Source organism: Eulemur rufifrons, chromosome 18 (assembly GCF_041146395.1).
Source record: "Eulemur rufifrons isolate Redbay chromosome 18, OSU_ERuf_1, whole genome shotgun sequence".
NCBI classification, from domain to species: Eukaryota; Metazoa; Chordata; class Mammalia; order Primates; family Lemuridae; genus Eulemur; species Eulemur rufifrons.
In genome coordinates this window covers 35,587,857-35,602,927 of record NC_091000.1, presented here as the reverse complement: position 1 = coordinate 35,602,927, position 15,071 = coordinate 35,587,857, and the positions used below count along the sequence as shown (strand labels likewise).

At 48.4% G+C, this 15,071-nt stretch overlaps 1 protein-coding gene across 5 annotated transcripts in view; it reads right to left on the bottom strand.

Annotated features, from left to right (window-relative positions):
* Positions 1-628: 628 nt before the first annotated feature.
* The window catches only part of DCLK2 (doublecortin like kinase 2), a 148,863-nt gene continuing 134,420 nt past the window's right edge, over positions 629-15,071 (bottom strand). For 4 of the 5 annotated variants that reach the window (XM_069492927.1, XM_069492930.1, XM_069492928.1 and 1 more), the window contains 6 exons: positions 14,864-14,997; positions 14,364-14,441; positions 8,260-8,356; positions 7,612-7,692; positions 6,360-6,476; positions 629-1,327 (listed from right to left, as the gene is read on the bottom strand). In XM_069492927.1, the coding sequence (XP_069349028.1) occupies positions 1,100-1,327; positions 6,360-6,476; positions 7,612-7,692; positions 8,260-8,356; positions 14,364-14,441; positions 14,864-14,997 (735 nt within the window). In that variant the 3' untranslated portion in view covers positions 629-1,099. Of the gene's footprint in view, positions 1,328-3,423; positions 3,562-6,359; positions 6,477-7,611; positions 7,693-8,259; positions 8,357-14,363; positions 14,442-14,863; positions 14,998-15,071 lie in introns of those variants that run through there. The other variant, XM_069492929.1, reaches the window with a different exon arrangement.

Here is a 15,071-nt window from a genome sequence, read left to right as displayed (position 1 = left end):
GGTAAAACAAATACACCGATTATGTACAATTATCAAAAAGAGCAGGGTGATGCACAAAAAGGAAAAACTGCCAGCAGCCTTCCAGAGGTTACAGAGGATGTGCAGGGAGCACCTTCCCGCCCGGTCCTGGCTGTGCCTCGGGCAAGTCTCCTCCCTTGCGGCTGCAGCCCCTGCTCCGGACGAAAAGCAGATGACGAAAGGAGACACCGGGGGCTGCTCCGGAGCCCTGTTCCTGCTGCCGCGCCCGCAGCTGGCTGAGGAGGAGCCTTAGGGATGCGCGGGCGCCAAGCCTTGCACGGAAAACGCAAAGGGCAACTTCGTTAGCATCTCCCAATACACTGCGGGAAGAACCGGGGAAAACACATGACACCTAGGGGAGAAGTGACCTTCTCCAGTGGTCTGTGGCCAGATAACACCCAGCGTTGTCTCAGGCGAGCCCAGCGCCCCAGCCCAATGGCTGTGCTGCTTCGTGGGCATTGAAAGCCCTTCTCAGTCTGGAATTAGCGTCCAGCGACCAGACTGTCCTCGTCGGTGTTCATTTCTCATATTGGAAAGCCGTCCCTGTAACCGCCCTCAGCAGACCAGGGTGTCATGTCACCGCTCACAGGGCTCCCACAAAGGGACAAATGCAGTTCTGAGTCTTTTGTAAAAAAACAAAACAAAAAAACCCCAAAAAGGAGTACTCTGAGTTAACTTAAATAAGGGCGAGATCTTGGTTCATCCAAAGTGTTTCTATAAAAATGCATTTAACGCTGGATAGAAGTTGCACATTCTCCTGGTGTGGCTGTAAAATGTCCATTGAACTGACAACAGGGATGACTTAAAACGAGTCACTCCAAGGACCTGTCAGCAAAGCTGACACGGCTTGTGACACCTCCAGGAACTGGAAGGCAGAGTCCAGCACCGGACGAGGCCAAGCCCCCAGCACCGGGCTCCGGGACGCCCGGCTCCTGGTTCCCAGGCAGCCGCAGCGGAGGCCAACACGCTCGCAGTCGGGACAGAAAGGCTCTTTCACGAGGGCGGCACGGCCAGGCCGAGCAGAAGGGTGGGCTTCCTGGTGTGGCGGCGGCGGCGGCGGCTTGGCCTGTCTGCAAAAGGCTCAGTCTCGGTGGCGGCGCCAGGTCCCTGCCCGCTCACAGCCCGTGGCAGCAGGAGGACAGGGGGGTGTGGGAGATTCCGGAGGGGCGGCGGCCAGGGCTGCCACCCCAGACACAGGGCTCTCCTCGGCCGAGGGAGGCAGTGGGGAGAGCGGCTCCATCCCAGGTCTGCCGCTGTCGTGACAGTGCTTACTGCAGAAAATCTGCCCCTCCTTATCTAGAGCCGTGTTCTGCGGAGAGAGCAGCAGAGACAGCACGTTACCCCAGCCCAGGCTCGGGTCCCAGCTACCACGACCAGAGAGCACGACAGGGCATGCACGGGACTCGGAAACAGAAGAGGAGAAATAACGTCAGGCTTCTAACGGAAGCCTTAAAGAAAAGCATTGGTTTAGGGTACCCAGCCCTGGGGAACAGGCTGACCTTGGCCTCTGTGCCTCCCATGACCCGGGCCGGCAGCCCGGGGAAAACGCAACTCGGTGGCCGCTGTCCTCTCTAGCCCTGAGCTGCGCTGAGCTCTGGCTGCTCTGCCCCTGCCCGGACTGGGGCTCAAAAGAATCCAGAGACCGCAGCAAACCCCACGGGGGTGGTCAGTGCTTAACGTTACTTTTCTAAAGAAAATTCTCTGTTAATGGATTGAAAAGTCCCTCATGTGTCATATAAATAACCCCCTCACAACCCAGTGGCTGTGTGATCTATAAAAGGCACAAGGAATCTAAGACGGAGCCACACTGTCCACGTTTTAGATCCCCACGGCCTCCTCCACCCTTCTCTCCATGTGAGGGACGGCGTCTGTGGCCTGACACACCTGGAAGGTTTCAATGTGCTCAACTCCTCAGGGGACAGAGAGCAGCCACCAAAGTGTGAGGAGATCACCTCGCTTTCTGACCCTGGGCTGGGAAGCGAGACCGAGTCTTCTTTTTTCCGTCTTGGAGCATTTCTTGCTTGTCCAGGGAAACCCGTCAAGCTGCCATCTCCCTGGGTTTTCCAAATATGAGGGAGACTGTAGTTCTCAGCTCAAAGGGACAATGGTCTGGGGGCATTCTGTAATCTGACTACCCTGGGGGGAAACGCACTACAGGTTCTTTCAGTACTTTGACCAAAAAAGAAAAAAGAAAAAAAGAAAAAACAAACTCTGGAGAAAGAAAGAACAAACGACAGGGCTTCCTCAGAGCGACTTGTGTGGCAGCCCTGAGGGCAGCTGGTGCCAACTACACAATGGCAGTTCACAGGCCCTGCCAAGCCCAAGCTGCACATTCAGCAACTTCCAAGGCCAACCCGGATTACCTGGCGAAAAGGTGACTGTGGAAAAGCCCGGTCAGAAGCTTGGATTCCAAGCTCCTAGTCTCACAGGAGGCCACGCCACTCCCAAAACACAGAAAACACAGGGGCAGCAGAGTATTTTCTGCCGCAAAATTTCTCCCCGGTAGAAGGAAACGCGACCCCCCGTTATTTCTCCTTTCCTCTTCCCGTCCGGAGAACACGTACGTGAGCGGCAGAAGGCAGCATGGCAGAGCAGTTAGTACATACCGTCGCCTTGGACCTAGTCAGAGAGAAGCAATGCAGGCGGCGGGAGAGGCGAGAGAAGGCAGGAGAGAAGCGGGGACAGAAACTAGACTTACTTTAAACAGAAGCAACATGAGTGAAACAGTTTTGTCTATCTTAAATTAAGGAAAGAAACCCAAATCGTTCCCCAATCTCCCTCTAAGAGGAAGCGTCGTCCCCGAGTGGGGAAAGCAATCCACGGGAAGCCATCCTTTCTCAGGGCTGCCCTGAAAGACGCCGAGAGGAGCTTTCTTACTGTTCCCTTTCCTGCCACAAGGTGGCCCCCTGCGGTGTCAGAGGCCGGGCGAGCCCACCGGGATAAACAAAGAGCCGCCCTGCGTGCTAAGGACGGTCAAAGAAAACACAAGTGTGATCCCAAACCACAGGCCTCTCTGAAACCCAAACTTTATCCAATAAAATTATCTTCTCTTATCTCAAAGGCTGGCTGACAGTATACTGTCTTACTGATATAAATTCATTTTTGGAAATACAGGAGGAGAAAGAGAGCAAAAGCCTTCCCCAAAGGACCCGTCTTAGGCTGTCATGCACAAAGAGATGCTTTTTCCACCGAAGTGGAAATCGGCTTTTAGCAGCCGAACTATTGGAATCCGCCTCCCGCGCACTCGCCGGCCTCTGGTCTGGGACGGCAGGCAGCGTGGCAAGCTGAGACGTTTGAAAGGAAAGTTTTCCAGGGGCGCGCTTGGCTGGCTGAAAGGACGTCAGTAGGTTCGCGAGACCCGCGCCAGGAAGGAGCTAAGAGCTGGCCGGCGTCAGAGCTCGGAGACAAGCATGCAGCCCGAGTTAGGAGTGGCTCTGGGTAAGCGCAGCACGTTGAGTACCAGGATCCTGCTGCGGGACTCCCCATTGTCTCAACTGGGTATAGAACGAAACTCTGAGGTGTCTCTCAAACTGTCAAATCAAACTGTCAAATAAAATGCAGATAACAGCATCAACTCAGCTTTGTTTCACCTTGACGTACCAATTCCTATCCTATCATTTTGTCACTGCAGCCTCGGGCCTCCACTGTGCAAGAACACCGGGGTGACAGCAGGCAGGAAGGTTCTACCTGTAAGTCACACCGTCGTCGTCTGACGACTCAACCTCAGAACCTTCAAATGCTACGTCCACTCTTATCAAAATCTGCAGGAAACCACACGGGCCCCACGTACTCTAGTTATGAGGACACGTGAATACCAGAGACAGTCACTTTGAGGTTATTTTTAATATAAAAACATTTGAAACTGTTCCCAAGGACACACAGTAATGGTGAAGAGGATGAGGATGGCAACACAGCAGCGTCACAAGCTTCCCCCACACAACCGTGCCCCACACCGGGTCCCGAGGTGGGTGAGGAGCAGCAGGGGCCCCCTCCTCCCACCACTTTTGGAGACAAGCCACAATTCACAGGCGGCTCTTTGGCCGTGGAGCACGGGCACCGCCGGATCCAGCTTTACTGATTTCTCCCTTGGGTACTGAACGTGATAATGACATTCAGCAGGTCCTCAGAGCTAACCGCCTGCAGAGTTGTGTAGGGAACGTGGGGTCAGAGGGACCCCGCCAACATGCGCAAAATGACAACTGGACACACGTAAACACACAACTTTTACGATCACCACTGGAATTACAAATAAAGGGTTGTTCATTCGTGCAAACACCCTGTTAAAACCCAGGGGTTTGGCATTCGGCTGCTGAACTCCTTCCCCAGCAAGTGCAAAATGCCACCCGCAAACCGCACCACGTGGGTTCTGTCTGAGGGGAGCTAAGCGTCCTAACCCAGAACAGAGCCTACAATGGGCCACAAGGCAGAACAGCCCATCATTCTAGCACCTCTGCCAAGAGTCAGTCCTAAAGAGGCTGGGCACAGGCTTCCGGCCACTGATTCCCATCTGAGCCCCTGCACTAGAAGATGACCCGGGCAACGACTCCCTTACAAGTCACTGAGATCTCTCCTGGGTGCAGGGCTGGGAAGGGTCTCCCTCCAAGAAGACTAGGAAGCTTAATTAATACAGTTATTACATTTTGATTCCAACAAATCTCTCTCAAGGTTTTTCATTACACATTGAGTATGTCAATTTTTCATGTTTTATTTTTCTAAATGTTCCCAGAAGCCGCCTCTCTCGATGCAGTGCACGGCCGGGCTGCACGCCACTCCTCCCATCCATCAGTGCTAGCTCTCCTGAGGGAATCACTCGAAACTGTTCTCTTGCCTCGGGCTCACTCAAGATGGTTCTTCTCAAAGTGTTTAGGCTGTAATTCTGTGACAGCTCTGACTCCTCGGGCTTTCAGCAAAACACTGCTAAAATGCTAGGAAAAACCCAGCTCAAGGGCCCTCCCGTCATTCTGGCACGGAGCACCCCAAAGTCCTGCAAGCCGTCAAAACACCCAGTTTGCAAACTCAGGCTTTGTCTGGGGAGGGAGCAGGGGAGCACATTTTCTGACGGGGGTGCAGCTGGGGGTGGGGACGGCCACCAAATAAACACAGCCAAACCAGCAGGTGCTGAGAGCGTGGGGGTTGCTCAGCAAACACAACAGAGCATTTCACGTCCATGGGGCCGGGGGCTGTGTGCAGGCGTGTGGTTTCCTTCCAGCGTCTATCTGGACCCCGCATCTTTCTAGGTAAGGTTCCGGACTACAATGCACCATGGGAATAAGCAGCTGTTGGTCCTCTGGTTGGGCAGGAAACAGACCCTTCCCCAGAAGGTGAGAGGCCCGTCCTGGGCTGTGGAGACGGCCCATCCCCAGCTGTCAGGACCCAGTGTCACTGGGGAGGCCAAAATGTAGGAACTCAGGCACCCATCACCTTACAGAGTGGACTCTCTGGCTCAGGACAGCCATGCCACACCTGCCGCTGGAGTGGGGTGGGGAGGACAGAGGTCACTGCCCGAGATGCCGGGCGGTTTGTACCCTGAACCAGCATGGGCAGGAGGATGCTCGGAGCTCCCCAACCTCACCAGTGCCCAGGCCTGGACAGCCGGTGTGGGCTATGCTGGCCTCACTTCTGGCTCAGTTTTATTTTTTTCTACCCCATTTTCCTATTGCTTCACTTAATGTTACTTTTCATTTTAATTTATTGTGTTTATGTATTGAGGTAAGCTGCTTTAAAAAACATTTTGGAAAAAGGGCTAAAAAAGTATGGCCATCATTGTTACTGACTTCTCATAAAATTTTACCAACACTGAAAAAAATAACTTTTTTTACTTGTTCTGTACTTTTAAAAGCCCCCAAACTGTCTTTTATAAAAGACTCATTTTTTTTTTTAATGAAAATTGTTTAACTTTGGCTGTTTTCTTTTTCCAAGTCCCAAAGAATAATTCATCTCTCAAATAATTTATTTTTGAAGCCGTGAGTAGGCAGGGAGTTATTTCCTTATACTGTAAAATCCCACCCGGGCTTGAGACTCTCTCTGGATGAGAAGGCAGAGGCGAGAGTGGAAGCAGCTGCCCCGGAGGCCCCGAGCCCAGGAGCGGCTCGGCGCCTGGCCCGCCAGACTGGCCTCGCTGGCACCGGCACAAGCCCCACCCGCAGTGCCCACGGCCTGGGAGTCGGCCAGACGAGCGTCCTCCACAGGCCCAGCCAACCGTAAGTGAAAACAGGAACATGGAAGCTACCAACTTCCACGCGAGAGCAGCTCTCGGCTACTTAATGGAAAAGAGTCAGTGTTGGCTCCGCACTCGGGCCAGACCCTGCGGCTTCCACAGCAGAACTGCGCCTTCCACTCACCATGATGACGGAGACCCCAGTGGTGGTGCTGTTCTGTTTGGGGAGCGCATTATTAAAGTGCTGTTTTAGTTTACCTGTTACCTCCGCTTGCATATTATTCTCCTGGGAGGCATCATCCTGTAGGAAAGAGAAGAATCAAATGCGATGCTTTTTGATCCTCACGGTTAAGTTGTCTTTCCCGTAACAGCCACCCCCACCCTGACCTCTTCCTAAATGGGCCCATCTCAGCTACAGGATTAGGGGAACAAAGATCTTTCAGAAATAATTACTGTCACGCAGCAGGGTCACGCCCTCAGGAAGACCCAGCACCGTCCACTCCACCCCTCGGGACTGGAGCAGGCCAAGGAGACGCCCAGGCCTCCAGTGGCACGAAGGACAGTCTTTAGGCTTCTGAGACCTCCCACACCAAGGCACATAACTTAGTGTGTTCCCATGAAAACATCAAAATCAATCAACAGTTTATCATTTTAATCAAGAATTTATTTAGCTGCTAGTCTTTACTGCTAATAAAGAAATGCGGCATCTCAGCGACTTGGCCCCAAAACCAAGTCACTTAGCCCAAGAGAGCAGCAGGCGGGGCCCAGGGCGGGTGCACCCAGAGGTCAGGATGTGGGGGGCAGTGGAGGTGCACAGGGATCCCCCCAAGTCAAAAAAGCCCTTGGCTAAGTGAATTAGCTTCGTTGTCCTGGAGCCTCCAGGACGTGAGGGAAACGCAAACTCTCCCACAGTGGCCACTCAGCGCACCGTGTTCACTCGATACCCACAGGCACCGCCCCAGCCCAGACAGAAGCGTGCGCAGCTCTCAGGGTACCCAGCCTCCGTGTCAACAGCAGGAGGGCTCCTGTGAGCATGGGCCGTGACGACAGAGATCAGGGTCTGAAACGTGCTCACCTGCAGGGCAAAACCCCAACACTCTCAAACCCCAGAACTGCAGAAGGCGAGAGCTGAAAGCTCCTTAGACAGCCTCGTGGCCAACTCCTTCCTTCTGCAGATGAGGGAACTGGGGCCCAGAAAGTGACAGTGACTTGCCCAGGTTACTCACAGAGCAGGATCTAAGACTGGGACTCTGGTGCCAACTGCTTTCTCCCAGAGAGCCATCTTCATGCTACTTGCTCAGCAGGAAAGACGGGCATTTCGTCTACCACAGAACTTAGATGGGGAGCTTTGCATGTGCAAAAAAACCACAGCGAGGAGCTACGCCGTTGGCCACAGAACACACGGACGCTCATTCCCTGGGAAAGGGGGTACTTACTGACACCCAGGGGTGACTCAGGATTTGTCCCGCGGTACACCGGGCTTCAACGTTTACCTGAAGCATTTGACTGATTAATTCCTAAAATTAAACAAACAAATAAGACCACAGAGGAGGTGAAAGAAGATAATTCCAGCATAAATACAGAAATCTGTATGCCAAGCATTTCAAAGAATAGCCAACACAGCTGCTCAACCATTCGAACTTAAACGCTAACATCAGCTACAGGCATTGACGTAGCTCCCCTTCTGGGCAGCAGCGCAAAGAGAAGGTCTCTCCTGAGTCCACGTGAAACTGAGACGTTCTCTCCGGAGAGTTTCGGTCATTATTCCCATCCCACAGTGTAAAACTGCAGTATTTTTCCTTTTGACAATTCGGTATGTCTCACGGGTTTGTTCCTATATTCTGAGGGGTGCCCGGTACATATTTCTTGAATAAGTGCGAGAATGAGAGCTGGGAGCTGAGAGAGCACGGGAGGGTGGCAGGGCAAACCGGTCCGGCTTTCAGAATTTGGCTGAGAACTCCAGAGACCACACATGAAAGCTGGAGGAAGTCCCTGGAGTTTAATCCCAAGAGCTGCTACATCCCCCTCAATGGACGAGGACCCCACAATGTAACACAACCCACAGAAACAGGCCTAGAGGGTACCTTGGCAGAGTCTGTGATGTTATCCCAGTAGGGGGCTGGAAACTCCAGCTTCCCAGCCAAGATCTGGTCAAAGAGATCTTCCTGGAGATTGTTCTCACTAAGCCAGCGACAAAGAAACGGAAGAAAAGTCAAAGTCACCATACAGTTTTTCAACCAAATGCTCATGGGAACCGTGGGGAAAGGCGTCCAGTCTCTTTGCTTTGAACGTTTCCTATCTTGTTTGTGTATCCCAATTGCACTTCTGATGATGAACTTTTCCTTTTAGATACTGAACCCAAAACCTTTTCTACAGGCCTGGGACTTGGGCAGAAAGACGGAGATAGAGACAATGAGTCAAAAAATGTGTTTAATGAACACAGAGTTCCAGTTTGGAAAGACGAAGTAGCTCTGGAGAAGGATGGTGGTGATGGTTGCACAACAATGTGAATATAACCAATGCTACTGAACAGTACACTTAAAAATTTTTTAAATGATAAATTTTGGTGGGGCATAATGGTTCATGCCTGTAATCCTAGCACTTTGGGAGGCTGAGGTGGGAGGATTGCTTGAGGCCAGGAGTTCATGACCAGCCTGGGCAACATAGTAAGACCCTGTCCCTATAAAAAATGTCTAAAAATTAGCCAGGCTTGGTGGCACAGGCCTATAGTCCTAGCTACTCAGGAGGCTGAGGCAGGAGGATCATTTCAGCACAGGAGTTTGAAGCTGAAATGAGCTATGATCACACCACTACATTCCAGGCTGGGTGACAGAGTTAGATCCTGTCTCTAAAATAAATACATAAATAAATAAAATGATAAATTTTACGTTATGTATATTTACCGCAATTAAAAAAAAACCTTAAGAAAAAAAATGGAATCTACAAATAATGGAAATCCTCATTTCAGGAAAAAAGAAATCAGCATCTTCCCTCACTTAATCTCTCATGGCAACAAGAGTGGAAAAGCAGCAAATCTGAGCCAGATCTTCTTGCCCTTCCTTTTTCTACTTTTCCAGGGAAACAGCCAAAGATCAGAGAAACAGCCAATGTATGAAAAAGTCATAAGGAGCTCAGACTCTGGATAAATCATTCACGAAATAATTAGTTCATCATGAGAACTTGACTTTCACTGAAGTGCAATCTGAGAGAAAAGCCCATCCAGGGACGCCCACGGGAACTGCACAGGTGGAGACGAACCCACCTCCGATGCTCACGGGGGAGCGGGGGGGGGGGGGGGGCATCCCTCCCCCGCTTGCATCTGACTGTCCCATCCCCAAAGGGACACTTACACACACAGTCGGTGCCTAATGAGTAAATGACGGCTGGACTTTGATGGAAGGTGCCATGGAAATGTGAAAACACCACTGGGAAGATGCCCCCAGCCTCCTGCACAACTTCACACCCCCACAGCCAGAGCCCTCCCCTCACCTGGCAGGCGCAGCAGTGGCCAGAGTGAGAAACAAAGTCATTAGCTTCCCAGGCCGTTATGAGGCCCCAGCAGAAAGCTCATAACGGGCTCTTAGAGTCAAGATCAAAATCCAGGGGTGGAAGTTGAGTATAACCTGGCAAATGTGCCACACTTATTGGAATTTCTCCACTCAGCCTTCAGGGTTTTGCTACCAACCTTCTCAAAGAGGAACAAGAGTAAGGGTGGGGTCCCTGGAAACAGATCTTCTAGGATAGTGTCTGGAAACAAATTCTAGGGCTGTGTGATGATGTATGTGGCTGCCTCGTTGCTGTTCTACTAAGAAGAGTAGAGTTTGTGAGCTTTGTGAATATCCATGCCTCTGCTCTCCTGGAAAGTGATTTTCTTTGAATGGGCACAAATTTCTTTCTAGGCGTCAAAATGTTTGCTTTCCTTTTCACTGTTATTTCCCTGCTGCTTGAACTCAGTTCAATGCTCCTTCAAAATGAGCAAAGAATACATATGAGAACATATAATGAGATTTGACAGAAACCTTTAGAAAACCAGAGGACCCCCAAAATATTAGAAGATGTACAAAACGACCTATTTCCAGAATTGTTCCTTTTAGTTGTCCTTCCCTGTTATTCCACTCAGCTCTCCTTTATTTTTTTCTGGAATTTCAAATAACTTTATATTGTGTTAATCCATATAGCTTTTATTTTGTTAAAAAAAAAATAGCTAAAAAGCTGGAAATGTGTCCACAGCAGTCCTTCACAGCAGTTGGTTCTTGGCAAAACATCCTGAGAGTCAACAAACAAAACCTTAGGGCATCTCAGCAATCAGAAGGGGACCCCGGAGAATCGAGGCTGTGAACCGCAAGAACTTTCACAGTCCCAGTGAGGCTGCCCTGCACTAGAAGAACACAAGGCGAGAGGTAATTTATCCTTAGTCACGTGAGAAAAGCTACTCTGATTAAATCTACATTGAATTTTGTATCACATTTTTACTCTACAATCTGGCTGAGATGCTTTAGGGAACTGTTTAATTCTAAAACAATACAGCCCTTGGAGCCAGGTGCTGTAAGTCTAAAAATTATCCATTGAAATAAACCTCAGTGGATGCAAAAATATAGTTAGATAGAGTGAACAATATTTGATAGTACAGCAAAGTGACTATAATCAACAAGTTAGGGTATACTTTAAAATAACTAAAAGAATGGAACTGGAATGTTCCTAACACAAAGAAATGATAAAGGCCTGAGGTGATGGATACCTCAATCACCCTGAATTTGATCAATCTGCATTGTGTGTCTGTATCAAAACATCACATGTACCCTATGAAGCTATACAACTATTATGTACCCATAATAATTAAAAATTTAAAAAAGAAAAATCTCAAAAATAGCAAAAGCATATACATACTCTCCCTTTTCGATGACGAGTCATTAAAGATCAGAAAAAGTAACCTGGAAATGATGTAAGCTATTTCACAAATCCAAACATTTCACTTATGGTGGGGTGTGGGGGGGGTGTGTGTGTGTCTATGTGTGTGTGTCTGTGTGTGTCTTTGTTAGAAATATAAAAAATCTTAATACAGTCAATACAAATAATACTTGTCAGTGGCCCTAGAGAATATTTGCTTAGGCAACAACTAAAATCTTGAGTGCCTCTGAGTTAGGAGGAGTCTGATATGGAATGAGAAGACCACAGGGAGAACACATTTCAAGCTAAGACAAAAACCTGAAAAGCCTGAAGGAAGAAGGAATGAGAGATGCTATAGTCAGAGAAGCCAGAACTCTAAATTTCAAATAACAACTTTAGTCTAAAAGATTTGGGTTAAATTTGTCTTTTGTATAAAACGAAGAAAATATTTTGAAATACCTATTTGAAGGACTTTGGTATAAATTTATGTGGATAATCGATTTTATACCATAATTATCATTACTTAAGTGCCATTTCCGTAATTTCTATATATGTTTTTATATTATAGTAGGTTATAAAATCTACCCAGAATGCCACCATGTATTCCACGAAGATGCTTCTGAGCTTGTGCTTAACACTGTAGATTCTCTTTCATCACAATATTGTATGAAAAAGGGAAAGCATTTTCTTAAATTTTGAAAGTAAGCTACCTGGCGTTCTATGATCTGCTTCTGAAGACATGTGAGGACAGCTGCTTTCAGAGTACAGCTTTACTGCTTTTGATTAGCCAAACTTATCTCCAGATCCCTCAAGGAAGCCGCTGCCCCTTGGGTAGAAATCCATGATCAATACATTGTTCAATCTGAGTTTCACTTTTGTTAAAAAGTAAAAAACAAAGAAAAAACTCTCAGGCTGTACTGGCACCTGGAAACACTAGAGGGAGTTGTGAGCGCACATTCCTCTAACACACCCTTCTCCAGCCGATCTCCACTTGGGTTAGCCAGGGAAGGGAACTCGGCTGTAACTGGCCCCAGGGTGACCTGCTTTCACAACACACTGCCCGTCTACACTTGACTAATTCAAACACAGGCCATCACTGAAACCAGCCGGGGCCCAGTGTGATTATAAACATAGCCACAAATCATTCCCCTCCCTCCCTGCACTCGGTCCATTTCCTTCCACACTCACTCTAGGCTTAGCAATCTGACTCGATTTGGTCAATGAGACACCAACAAGCATGAGGCGAGCAGAGACTGAGAGTTCCACTGCTTGAGCAGTAGAACTTGCCCTCTCTCTGGCTGCTTTTGGGAATCTTGCATCCACTACCATGAGAAGCCCAGGCTAGCCCACGGACGACAAGAGGCGCACGGCCAAGTCATCTCTGTTGTACCAGCCAACACTGAAGCAACCACCAGACATGCGAGTGAGGCCACACTAGACCACAGAGGCCTCACTGAGCCAGCCCACGTCAGAGGAACCACCTAATTCATCCACAGAATTGTTTCACACGCCTAACTTTTAGGGCAGTTTGTTATTTATCAAAAGCTGACTGGTATGTGCAGTAATCCTACAGTCTGTGTAACACACCTGAGCAATGACCTTGGTGGAAGACCATGATGCAGACAGCCAGGTGGGAAGAGCTTTCTACCTAAAAAAACTCCACTCATACCACAAGGTCCCACTCAAATGCCACATCCTTCACTAAACCTTTTGTGATTCTGGCCCTCAACTAAGCATGCTCTCGTGCTCAGTTCATTCTTCTTGATCCATATTCTTACAATGTGTCTTTATTTACACTATAACCTGTGTCATTCTTGTGCTTACTGCAATGTCAATACAAAAACTGTTCAACTCAATTGAAAACCAGAATTTAAAAAGATAAACCTTTCAACTTTTCTGAATGTTTGAAAGTTTTCACAATAAAATGGTAGGGGGCAAAGAAGATAAACTATTTTTCACTTATTGACCCAAGATAGCACTATAAACACTATGCCATAGAAATGAATATTTGTGTCTCTCCCAAAATTCGTATGTTAAAACCTGATCCCCAATGTTACGGTATTAGGAGGTGGGGCCTTTGGGATGTGATTAGGTTATAAGGGTAGAGGCCTCATGAATAGATTAGTCCCCTTATAAAAGACCCCGGAGATCTCCCAGCCCCTTCCACTATGTGAGGTTACGGCAGGAGACAGCTGTCTATGGACCAGGAGGTGGGCCCTCACCAGACACCAAATCTGCTAGTGCCTTGATACTGGACTTTCCAGCCTCCAGAACTGTGAGAGTTAAATTTATGTTGTTTATAAGCCACACAATTTATGGCATTTTGCTATAGCAGCCTGGACAGACTAAGACAAATCATGACTGCAGGGATTGTTTTGTCTACCACCTTCTTCCCAGCACTTAGAATAGTGCCCAGCACACAGTAGCTTCTCAACAAATAGCTGTAAGATGAACTTAGGAAGGAATTAAAACAAAAAGAAAGCTCAAGAAAACTCAGAAGAAAACGAAACATATGTCCTTACATGAACTCTGATTCAAAGTCATTTATTTGCTCCAGAGCGGGAGATGAAACTGATCAAAAGAAGAGCTGTGGCCACGCCCCTGCTCACACTGTGCCAGGACTGCTAGGTTAGGAAGTGACCCTCACCCCCAGCAAACACCTTGCCGCTGTCTGTGGCCACCTCCGCTCCCACCAGGTGAGGTGTATGGTTACACAAGGGTCTGTCTGTCTGTTCCCAGGCTTGTGTACACCAAGTGTCTGTAATTCTACTTCCTAAATAAATATTGTGAACTGATAAAAATGCATTTAAAAAGAAAGAGTTCCTGTTTCCATGAGAACAAAGTTGAATGCTTTGGAAAGATTACATAAAACTGAGTTTAAAAGACTGCCGTCAAATTAAGTAAGCGAGATAACTATCAAGATCTGGGTAAAAGTATATCTGGAAGGATTCAGACTGCTTCCTAAGGATCGTTAAATCCTACTCTTATTTCAAGAGACTGAGAAAACTAGAATCATAGACACTATATGACAGGTATATTTTAAGAAAGAATGACCACAAGAAACTCAGAAGACCATACACAAAGCAAAGGCCTTGGCCTCACATCCAAAGTATGATAAATGAATATACATTAATAGGTTGTAAATTAATATAAAAAGTGAAAGGTGTGTTTGTATAATTTTTACCTGACATTTTCACTGACCAACCAGTTTCTGGTCCTGAATGCCAAGAGTAAAGTGTCTGCTTCTGGACCAAAAGTAGAGAATTTACATTTCAAATACGGTCACTCAAAGGCCACTGACCTGCGGAATGGTGGGAATCCACAGAGAAGTATGTACGTGATCACACCGGCGGCCCAGATGTCCACCTTCAGGCCATAGCTAGGAAGACAAAGTGGGTGGGAAGGGAAGAAATAAGGATATGAATCAGGAAACTTCCACAGTACTGGAGTACTGTCTGTGTTAGGAACAAAAGGTATTTTTGGTGTCAAATTGTTCATTTTATGCAGAGGAATTAATTATCCGTCGGAAAACGGCATCTGTTCTTTTCCCATCCCAACCACAGTCTTGGTGACTGTTGCTATATTCAAGACTGGCCTTGGGACAGCAGTCCGGGCGTGGGGCTCTTGGCCAGACAAGCACAAACCACAGTTCCTGAGGCCAACGCCATGGAGCCGGTAACAGTCTTCTTCCTCCCAGTCTCCACCTGCACAGCAGGCACCGAGTACGCAAGAGCAGTAGCAACAAGACCAGATCTCTTCCCACAAAAGTTAAAGTACTAGCCAAAACCACCGGAGTCTTACCCAGTTTCAGCAATGATTTCCGGAGCCACGTAAGTTGGTGTGCCACAGACTGTGTACAAAGGGCCTTCCACCACGGTGGCGAGCCCAAAGTCTCCCAGCTTCAGAGACTTGGTTCCGTCCGGGTACTCACACACCTGGAACACAAACCAGCTGGCAATTAGGACTTGGTTTTTTTTTTCCCCTCAACAATTGAAAGACGGCCCTTGGA